This window comes from Glycine max, chromosome 12 (genome assembly GCF_000004515.6).
Source record: "Glycine max cultivar Williams 82 chromosome 12, Glycine_max_v4.0, whole genome shotgun sequence".
NCBI classification, from domain to species: domain Eukaryota; kingdom Viridiplantae; phylum Streptophyta; class Magnoliopsida; order Fabales; family Fabaceae; genus Glycine; species Glycine max.
Genome location: NC_038248.2, coordinates 40,055,948 through 40,068,189, shown reverse-complemented (window position 1 = coordinate 40,068,189; position 12,242 = coordinate 40,055,948). Strand labels below are relative to the sequence as shown.

General features: G+C 31.0%; 1 protein-coding gene across 1 annotated transcript; it reads left to right on the top strand.

Annotated features, from left to right (window-relative positions):
- The first annotated feature begins 422 nt into the window (after positions 1-422).
- NLP4 (protein CUP-SHAPED COTYLEDON 2-like) lies at positions 423-2,257 on the top strand. The gene is given in 3 exon segments (NM_001287453.1): positions 423-611; positions 734-1,017; positions 1,657-2,257. Coding segments are annotated over 3 exon segments (1,032 nt in total). The 5' UTR covers positions 423-448; the 3' UTR covers positions 2,242-2,257.
- The last annotated feature ends 9,985 nt before the right edge of the window (positions 2,258-12,242 follow it).

Genomic DNA, 12,242 nt, shown 5'->3' with positions numbered 1-12,242 from the left:
CAGAGAGTAGAGACAGCTATCAGAAGAGGATAGTGCAGAGAAAACACAGATTTTTCCAGCCATATCATACCTTATTATTTCACCTTTTTCTCTCTGCCACCCGATTAATCAAATCCCCATGAGACCTCACCACCCCTTATAAACCACACCCTCTTCTCTAATCCCAAACCAAACCAAACCCCACCAAAGTGAAATTAGAAAAAAATAGAGTGACAAACCCAAGTTATAAAACCTTCTTTCACCATTTTGCTCCTCTTGTTTGTTCCCCTTCCCCATGCCATGACTCTTATTTCCTCCTATATAAAAGCCATGAAGTAGTGTTATTAGTATATCCAATATTCTCCTTTTGCTTAAAAATTAAATTCTCCCTCACTTTTCATTTTCACCTCTCTTTTTCAAGTGTTCCTTTCCTCTTTTTCTCTCCAACGGACAACTCTTCTTACCACACATGGACCACACCGAAGCTCACTTGCCACCTGGTTTTCGGTTCCACCCAACTGATGAGGAGCTCATAACTTACTACCTTCTCAAGAAGGTTCTTGACAGCACCTTCACTGGTAGAGCCATAGCTGAAGTTGATCTCAACAAGAGTGAGCCATGGGAGCTCCCTGGTAAAAACACTTAACACCCTTTCTTTCTTTCTTTAGCTATTAATATTTTCATTCATGGCTTTCTATAGTGGCAGTAAAAAGAGTTTGGACTTTCCACCTCACCTAACCTTTGTTTTTGGCAGAGAAAGCTAAGATGGGAGAGAAAGAGTGGTACTTCTTCAGCTTACGTGACAGAAAGTACCCAACTGGGTTAAGAACCAATAGGGCTACTGAAGCTGGGTACTGGAAAGCCACAGGGAAAGATAGAGAGATTTACAGCTCCAAAACTTGTTCTTTGGTGGGGATGAAGAAAACCTTGGTTTTCTACCGTGGTAGAGCTCCAAAGGGAGAGAAAAGCAACTGGGTCATGCATGAGTATCGCCTTGAAGGCAAATTTGCTTACCACTACCTTTCTCGCAACTCCGAGGTTAGTATCATTTTCTTTTTGTTCCTTTATTCATTCGTCATTCTACATGTTCTATGTTGTGTTACTTTTTCTCTACTCATGTAGCATTGAACTATGTGTACTTTTTAACCCATGATGAGCCGTTTTTATTTTAACACCCCCCAAATTTGCAGTGAAATAACTCTAGTTGGGTAGGAATCTGCTTTCCCTTTTAGCTTTCCATAAGTAGGTTTCATTTACCAATGTTGAGATGATTTTTCCCTTTCGTTATCTTGTTTCCAAGTTTTTGTTTCTCTTTTAAGATTTTGTTCCCCTTCCATAAGTAACCTTTCCCTACTTTGTTTTAGCTCAATCCCCTACAAGTGTTTTTTGCTAACTTAGATCACCGGTCATTACCCAAAGGCTCATATAAGCGATTCTTAATTTGGTTTCTATGGATTTTTTAATACACGTTTGCATGATGAGGACCACAAACCCAAGTTAATTAGCCAACATTCCTTTTTTTGCATAGGGTTTACAAGATTCTAATACAGCGTTTCCTTTAAAAAGAACCCTTCATGAACTGTTATGACTTATGCCACATGCATTAATGCTTATTATTGTAGCCGTTGGTGTGGTACAATTTCTCACTAACATAGAAATGGTTGTGATTTAATGAAGGATGAGTGGGTCATATCACGTGTGTTTCGGAAGAGTAACACCACACCGATCACCAATGGAGGCTCCACCATGTCCGCTTCTACTAACTCCAAGAAGACAAGAATTAACAACACCACCTCTCTTATCCATGAACCAGGTTCACCCTCTTCAGTTTTCCTTCCACCTCTTCTAGACTCTTCTCCCTACACCAACACCACCACCAACACCTTCACCGACCATCACAATAGTTCTTATGATAGTGCCACCAAAAAGGAGCACGTGTCCTGTTTCTCCACAATAGCTGCAGCAACAGCTGTTGTCTCCCCCAACAACAACTTCAACAATGCAAGCTTCGACCTTCCACCTTCTCAGCCTCTTGCAACCGACCCTTTTGCAAGGTTTCAGAGAAACGTTGGTCTTTCTGCTTTTCCAAGTTTGAGGTCTCTACAAGACAACCTTCAGCTACCTTTCTTCTTCTCCACGGCGGCGGCGCCTCCCTTCTCCGGCGGAGGCTCCGGCGACTTCCTCAGCTGGCCAGTGCCGGAGGATGGTGTTTCCAACATGCCACTGGGCGTGTCGGAGCTTGATTGCATGTGGGGCTACTAATCCATCTTTTGTTGACTTTTTCAAGAGTTGACTACTAGGATTAGACTTTGATTATGATGTTACATTTAGAGTTATGTTTTCTTTTATGGCCTTGTTAGGTTTGTTCTTTACCTAATTGTGTGTTGCTTTTTATTGTGTTATGTTATTTTCCATAATGACCTTGTGAAGCTTGAACAATTTACTCAGGCTGGTTTTTGTTGTTTACGATTACTACCCTACTAGGGCTAGTTTGATGTAAGGGTAGTTTTGGCATTTTGTGATGTGATGTGTGTTTTGAGCTATGGTCCACTTAGGATATGTCTTTGGAGGTGGTTGCAATGTCTGACGTGTTGATCTTGAAATTAAATGCTCAATATGTAAGAGTATCAGATCCTGTGGGGCTGTTGTTTTTGAGCTATACTAGTATTTCATCTATGGTCCATATTATGTCTACAGAAAATCTTTGCGTTGTGTTAGAGCTTTCATCAGTGGACCGTTAGGATTTATGTCTTTGCAAATGTTTCAGTTTTGTGACGTGGTGGACTCTTAACTAAATGCTTAACATATCGAAGGAGGAGTTCCAGTGCGGGATCTTGTTCGATAATGCTAGATACGTTCCCTACTTTGCAATAGATTTTAGATCCCCGTGGATTTTAATGTTTTCAATTTTCTATAGTAAGTAACTAGGAAAAATGTATACTTCGTCAAAAACAAGAAAAATATGGGAAGAATGATAGACCTTAGACGTATTTTTTATTTTTATATACAAAGCAGACAAACAACACAAGAATGATGAAGATATTAAGTATATTCATTGTTACAAAAAAAAAGTACTGTTTTTTTCAAGATGAATTTATTCATATTCACGTAATATTACTGCCATCAATGTTAATGTGTAAAAAGATTGATTCACAATTCGTAAAAATACTATAATGTTCCTAAGTATTACATTTTGAATATTTGTGTTTAAATTTCACTTTAACTTTCACAAACTTTAATTACCAGTTTTTAATAATCAGTTTCTTTAAGTTAAATTTTAATATTAAATTTAATCAAAGAACAACATTACACCTCCAAATATCTTAACATTTAATTTCCTTTGTTTGAAACTCTTACTACCTCAATATTCTTAAGACATGTATAGAACTTCAAAACTATATTTCAGACATCAGATTTAGTTATTGAATAAAAATTTAAACTTAATGATTTAACCATGTGAGAAATGTGAGTTTTTTTATTCTTTAGGACCTTTCCGACATGGCCTCTCTATCTTATGGGTTCTCATCCCAATGACAATTCGGAGATTTCATTTTCTTGGTGAAAGTTTCAAAAAAGTAGTTGCCCTGCTTTTTAGTAAACCAGGTTGAATTTTTTTACCATAAAAGCATATAGCACAGTGGAAAATTGTTTTTTTTATAACTTAATTGTTAATAAATGGAGAGAGAGAAAAAAGAAATAAAATGATTGATTTGATGGATGATGTAATGTGATAGAGAAAAAAAATCAAGAAAAAAAATTTATTGATTAAACGTTTACAATTTTTTATTATCTAAATATAATCACTTTATCACTGTGACTTGAATTGTAAAATTGAAATTTGAAAGACATGGATCAAAGAAATCAGCCACTTGGTGAAAAAGAAAGAATTATTCTATCTTCAAAAGTTTTGAAATAACAAAAAAATAATATGAGCGTGGCATGTAAGCGAGCCAGTTACTGGTTGAAATATAAAGTGTTTTTTTTTTTAATCAGATGAAATATTTTAAGGCAAACAATAAAAAAAAAAACGTATGAAATACCATATAATTAAAATCCAAAACATCTTGGTTGTCAGCAAACCCCCATGTAACTAATTTATCTCTTCTTTGGTCCACTCTTGTTCTTTCTTAGTGGTCCATTCAGGTTGAAATTTAACATGGAAGAAATGATAAAATGAATTATAAAATGTATAGATAAAAGATAAAGTACAAAATTGAATTTTTATTATTAAGGTTTAGGTGATGTAAATATAAAGTGAAATATTATATTTTATTAGATGAAATCTATTTGAATGGACGTATTGAAAATTGTTTTTGTTCAACTTTCAAGAAAATTTATTTATTATAGTTGATGACAATCTTCACTGTAAATAGAAAGAAGAAAATTAGTAGAGAATATACAGATGAAGAAAGTGTGTGAGAAGAGAGATTAAAAAATAAGTCACTTTGTTGAAAAAAAAAGTATTTTTGCATGAAAATGTTATAATTTCTTATAACTATTGAGTGAGATACTTTGGTAAAGTAATACACAATATAGGATGAATTACAATCTTATAATCATTTTTGTGATAATGAAATACTTTTGAAACGATTACGCAAACATAGACAAGGGATATCGAACCACACCAAATTCTTGTGTTCATTATTATTTTTTCTATGGAGGGGAGTGATATTAGTATCATCACACTTTGTAGTTAACATTCTTTTTATTGGTTGAAATTTTTTTAAAATAAAAAAATTAAGGGTCTCCCAACTTATTTAATAATTTTTTATTTAATTTTATAATTTTTAATAAATTTTTAACTAATAAGAGACAATCATGTGTTAGAGAATGTGTTTATGATACTTTCTATAAAGATTTTCATTTGTAAAATTAATACATATAAACTTAAAGAAAAGGAGACATTTAATGAGAGAAGACAAGACCTGCGCCTATGGAGGAAATTCATCCATGTTGAGAACTCTAATTGTAGTAAATCTTGATGTTGAAACTCCCTGATTAGAATGACAAAAAAAAGGTCCATATACAATGTGGCAGACAATGTTTTAAACCTAAATGTGTCTATATTCAACTTTTTACCATGTTTTGAATATAATTAAATGAAAAAAAAAACAAAACAAAAAGATAAAGAACTTGCATCAATGATGACAAATTGTCAGGATAAGAACCTGGAAGAAATGATATTAATCTAGAGCCATCAATGATCTAGTTACTCTATCCAGATGGCCAAACGGTGGAGTTTAATTTGTGATTCACTATAGGTGAGAATTTTGTTCAGCATTTACTAAAGCCCCAACAATTAAAATTTTCATTATCAAGAATAAACTAACTAGCCCTTGTTCATTTAATATAAGGATAGTAGTTATTGATGGAACTGTGTTGGTTAAAGATCATTTGCTTCTACGACATCCTTGCGTAACATGATGTACCCCACTCTCAATAATTTAACTAATAGTACTACATAACCTCTGTATTGATATAACTCATTCGACCATCCTGGTTGATAACAATAATTTCATTGATTGCTACCGAGGAAGCAGCTAAATTCATTCGGACATTGACTTGTTATTGACTCCATGCACTTCACCACACGTGCTTCATATTTTATTATATATCAATGGCCTAATAACTTGTTTTTTTAAGTACATTTAATGATGTGTACATTTTAGTGTACGATAACTTATATATAATGTGAAAGGATAGTGTCTGAGTAATCACCATCTCGTTATATCCAAGTCATCTTTAGTCATTTTCCTTCTAAATCAATGAACCATATTGTGCTAAATATGTCAAGAAAGAATATTTTTTAATTCGATTCAAATGTTTCCGCATGTGTATCATCCATGTGTTTCATGAATATAATAAATAAATACTAAATAAATTTAGATAGATTAATTATGCGTAAGGGTTACAGTATTATTCAATTATAAATTATCATTCAAATTGTTGACTTTTATAATAATTAATTTAAAAATTATATTATGATATTTTTTTAATTAATTGACAGTATTAAATAATTTATACTCAAGGATGCATGAAAATTAAACCCATAAATGAAATCTTTTAAGTCAAAAGGAAAACGAAATAAATTAATCTGAATACGCATACAAAATATAAATGCACCTTCAAGGCTTCAACAAACGCAGTACATAAATAATTATTAAAGTCCTTCACTCAGATTTCACTTAAGATTCCATTAAAGCAATTTCTTGCCAAGATTCCATTTCGAATAAACCATTAAGAAGAAACGCGAGTTCGTCCTATGATGCCAAGGCCCCATTTATTTATGTCAACCGTTTAAAGAAGTGAGAATTTTAAGTGTTTTAAGCATTTTGTAAAAGGATAAGACTTAAGATACATTATCATAGTTATTGTAGGTGTTGTTCTCGAGTCAGATTTTGAGTTTCACCTCTCTCGTATGCAAAACAAAGGAATTTATTAAATGTTATGGTATATTACTAAGGAGAAACATCAAATTTAATTGGAGAACAACATAACTTATGGTTATGTATTTAAGTTTTTTCCTTTGTAAAATATACATGTTCATAAGAACATTTTGAACCGATAATCACCAAAATAATTTTGGGATAAGTTGAAAATCTCAATTTAAGAAATTGAATACTTTCCTTGACATTGTGTTTGAAAGAGAGATAAGAAAAGGAATAAAAAGTGTGAATAATGAAAATCATTGAAAAGAGGAAAAAGTAAGGTTATTTGATTGATATGAAAAAGTGTAAAAAAGATAAAATATTTGAATTAAAGTGATTATGAAAATAAGAAAAGAAAAAATATTTTAATCATTAATAAAATTTTCATTTTATCCCCAACAAAAATAATGATTGTTATTTTTTTATTAAGAAACCTATTTAAAAAAATTAATGACATATAATCGATTATGTCTTTCAGAAAACATTTTTAAAAATTAAAGGCATAAACGATTATATACCATATAACAGTGCACATAGTCTCGATTTTTTAAGAGGGTGGAGCTGGAAATTCAAGAGGGGCTTTGAGGGCTAATTTTGCCAACGTAAAAAACAACCGTTCCTCTTAGTTTTTTTTTTTTTTTTAATGTATATTTCATTGTTATTCACCTCATTTTGTGATGCATGTCACAATTTTTTTGAAACTTTCATTTTACTTTCACCTCTTAAATATATAGTTTTATTTTATTTTATTTTTATCTACAATCGTGTACGTTTTTTGTGACGTCATGGAATGCTTTTTCATTTCATAAAACGTGCGTTATGTATGTTGAAGCCGAGACAATCCGAAGTTGCTATGGCTGGCTGTTGGTTTTCCATACATGCCACAACTCTTATGATGTGCAATGATGAACCGACATTGATGATTGTTTTTCACGTAAGTCCCGAAACAAAAATTAAGATTATTTATTGTAACGGAATAAAATTTCATATGGGGTATACGGTGGAAAATTACAATGCCCCTCAGTTTTTACTTTTACCTATGATTCCCATAAGTTTTTAAATATCGTTTTAAATGTACTTTTTCACGGATTAAAAATTCAGTTATGAACATATGAATTTGGAAATGTAATATTCTCATGTATCTTGTGAGTTTTGAAATTTTTTTTCTAGTATTTTCTATTTTCAAAAAACATAATAATATCATAATTTACTTCATTCTCATTCTTATAACTACGGGTGAAAAAGTTGTATTATTGTTGTAAGAATAGGACATGTTAATTATTATCTAATCTAATTATAACTTTTATCCAACCTTTTGATTGTCTAAATTTTTTAAAAAATATTCCTAAAAATGCTCAAATCTAACCAAATGTGTTTTTAAATATTTTTAGGAATAACATTCCTGATCACGAAAGGTCCTAAGTTTTTTCAAAATTTGAACTAATTAAGCTCTCTAGCAAGTTTCTGAGTAAATCAATTAAACTTAACAAAGCCTAAAGGGCCATAAACACAAAATATTTATTGGGCACTCATCCTCAAATAAAGTACTTCAAAAGTGAAAGCATTATAAAGTATGCATGTTTAGATTGAAGTTTGTAAAAGTATCCTAATAGTTACTTTTCTTAAATTGAATTTTCAAACTAAATTCTAGTAAACATAGTTTTAGGAATAATCAAACATAATTTGAAACTCATTTTCACTTACACATATATACTTTTGGATCCTCCCATCTTAAATCCAAGCACATCTTAAATCCAAGCACATCTTAAATAGTTATTAATTTAATTTTAATGGTCTTCTTAAAGCATTGATCAAGAAACTAAAATAAAAAAATATTTATTATATAAATCATAAGAAAATATAAAAAAGATAATGGACGATATGATTTTTCATCTCTAAATAAAATATTTTTACTTTTAAGTTTTTTAACTAATATTCTTAAGTCACCTGTTTGTATTTGTCTAATTGTAAATACATCATCATGGTCTAAAATATCCTCCCTTTCTCATTAGCTTGCTTTTAGCAAGGAGAAATGTTTCTCGTTATTTTGTTTTTTGTTACATTTAATAGGTAGTTGTAGAGGGTGAGGTACACAGGGATGGCTTGAGGAGTGTCTTTGGTTCATTTTCACGTGGGGGTTCTTAGTCTAATTTTGGACTTGGTGTGTACTATATAGTTTATACCTAGTTGTGGGAGGGACAAATTTAAGGTGGTGTCTAATACGAATCCGTGAGGTTACTTTGTCACCCATGAGGGACAAGAATTGACCGTAGGATATATTACTAAAATATTCCGTGGCTGAGATTCAAGAAAGGAAACTAGAATGAGCCTGTTATTTTTAATATATATTTTTTATTTTATTTTTTCCTTTCTTTAACTCCTCCATAGTCAAATCCCAACCTTTCTTCAACTCCTTCGTCACCATTCTTCTGCTGCAACTCAAATCTGAATTTTCAGATTTCAGCTCAGGTCATTTTATTTTTTATTTATTTTTTCTTCCGGTAAAAAACCTGTCATCACTGGTCATTTTACTCCAAATTTAATGCACCTCCTATTAACATTGTAACTTTTTTTTAATTATTATTATTTTTTTGGTAAGGTTTAACCTTAGAGCAGGTAGTGAAGAGGACCCTTGAGAATAGCCAACAATATCTTGAAGCCTTTTCATCCATCGATCTATTCAAACATGCATGAAAGTTTACCCTGGCCCCCTCTCTATTGTCCTATTGTGAAGATTGTAACAGCTAAAATTATTGCAAGTGTGGGTGAAGCAGATGATGCCAGCCAAATACTAGCATGAAAATGGAAAGTTACATAAAAAGCCACATTGAAAAAATGGGGCGTGTGGCATTAGTATGGCAAAGCAATATTCAATTAATGTTGTTGGGAATAAGGTATATATATATGTCATTGCCATAACTTATGATGTCTCTTAATTGCGTCATTGTTAGTAATCAGGTAGTAAAAGTAGTAACAAGTGAAAAAGTATAAAAGCAAACAACCCCCCCCCCCATTCAAAGTGAAGATGATGAAGTCCATTTTGTTTATTTATTTTTACCTTTCTCTTTCGCCTATTCGACTAGCTAACATCTCACAAGGAAACATATATTTTTGTGTCATATTGATTCAGAGTACGAATTTCCGTACTGTTTGGAATCCTCCTCGCAATATCCATTCAACACAGTTAATAACTTTACGACAAAATTAACTGATATATTTTAATAAACTCGTCATATTTTAACTACTTTTAAAGATGTCCCATATAGTTAATTATGTCATGAATAATTTAAATATGTAATAATGATTAACTGTACTTTATAAATGTTTTACTGAATCGGATAGATGCTAATTAAGTAGAGAATTGTAGCGAACATTGATCATCATTAGTGTGTACGTATTTGAATAAGCCTTGGCAAAATTATTTTTTATTAAAATTGATTTTAAGGGTATGATTATGTGATTTATGTTTGGGTTTTTTTTGGTTATAACAGCAAGTTAATAGTGAAATTCAATAAAAAAAAAAGAACAACTTACCAACACAAAAATTGTAATTTTCTCCAAATTTTCAAAAAAAAGCATGAAAAAAAGGCTTAAATGATATGATTCTGCCCTCATCCAAAAATGAAATGGGTAATCCCGTCGTTCTTAGTATGTGAATATACGTCTAAAAAATATTTAACTCAAAATTAATTATGGACATAAATCAATTCTTCAAATAAAACTAAACATACATGAAAATTTATTTAAAATCGCGTTAAGAATATTTTTGAGAAATCTAAAGTGAAAGGAAACATGCACTTATTCTATTGATTCATATTTTAATAGTACTAAAAAACAGAACACAACTTATTAGTACATTCTATTTTAATATTTTTTTTTTCAAAAAATATTTAATGAACACTGATATGTTATCTTACATCTAGAAAGAGATAAACCAAAATGAAAAATATTAATAGAATATTTAAAATAGAAGAATGTATGTATTATTACTCTTTTTTTCCTTCTTAGAAGAACAATAAAGGGCTATTTTTGTTTTTAAGTTGAAACACCTGATGGATGCTTAGCTTTCAACTGAGGCAGAGGCTTCTTATTTACCAACAACGAATCAAACATTGTTCTCAGTTTCTAACCATTGGTGCAGACAGGCACCAATAACTATAATCATGATGGTGCCTATGTACTTATAGGGCTAGCCAAGCGAATGGGGTGTGACTGGATGCAATAGGAGAGGATCATCATAACGATGGTGATGATGAAATTGGACTTTGAGGTACATTAAGGTTGAAAAATTGAATGGGGTATTATGTGATCCAGTGCATGATTGGGGAGGAATGCAATGAGTATATCTTTTTCACCAGTTATGGGGTGTGTTTGTTTGTTGTTGTTAAGAGTCAGTTATGGACAAAGAAAGTGTTACGCCAGCTGCGTGTGCATGGAAATGGCATGGCACGCGGTGTACCCTACTTGAGTACTACACAAATACAATAATATAATATAATCATTTTGGTTTGGTGTTATGGATACTTTCTTCACAATTATTTGAGGTCTCATAGTCTCTCTCACTGCTTTCCAATGTTTTGGTCTCCTCCACCTTGTAATGGCTCTGAAATATAAGGCAAGGAGGAATAACATGCATGTGCTAAAGGCCAAACGCCAAAAGCTTGGGTTTGGAACTTATACAAACACAAGGGAATCATGACCTTCAAAAACTGAGGTGGCTTTGTACTTGCTACTTGGCCTCTGCTGGTCCATTTTTTATTCTCATATTGTTTGGTTTAACTTGACAAATGACAGAATTTCTTTGAGATTTTTACTTTACTGATGTACTATAGTTCAATTTTCAATCTTTCTTTTTTTCCTCTTCCCATCCTTGTGGACAGGGACGGATCCAAGGAAAACATTATGTATATAAGAAAATATATTTTTGAGTCAATATTTATTTAAATTTTTAGTAATAAATTATATATCTAATTTTATCTTTAAAATTAATAATAAATATTTTTCTAAATTTCTATTTAAATAATTATATAAAAAGAAATTATGTCTCCTTAGATATACTTCTATATCCATCCCTGTCTTGTGGTGAATTATGGAACTGGATTTTAGTAGTTATATATAGCTATATTATTATTATATTATATAAATAAAAGTAGTACTCCTAGCCCCTGTAATGGGATGCTGTTGATCTTTCATGTATAAATTAGATAAAATTATAGAAAAAAATGTTAGGAAGGAATTGCTAATTAGATTTTATTTTTATTTTTCCAGTTTTTGAAATTGTTCTCAAAAGCACAACTTAAAATTATGTTGCAAAACTCAAGTGTCTAAAAAATGTGTCTAGAGCATCTAAGTAACATCCAAATGAAGTGTGTGTTTAGATTCATGTTTGATTATTTATAATTACATTTAAAATATCAATTAACGCAGTTTTAAGTAAATTGATTTATTCAAATAAAATAGTTTGAAAATAAAATAAATAATTAATTAAATTTAAATATTATATTATTTGGATTTGATAAACCTCTGTGTACTCGATGATCAACTAATTACATCTCTTATTTTTTTTTTTTTCATTAGACTTACTAGATAATTCAAGAAATAGAAAAAGTCTATTATTATTTATTAGACGGTGAAAAGTTAAGGTAATAGAAAAATTTTATCTTCTATTGGAAAGATAAAAATATTCCTATAATTATAAAGTTTTTTTTATTAATAGGATAAAAATAAGATAAAATCATATATATTCCTAATTATGCTATCAAATGAGGGAGATTGAGATCAAAGATCCAATCCTCACGTCTATAAAAGGGGTTTTTAAGATTTAAGTAAACTTGA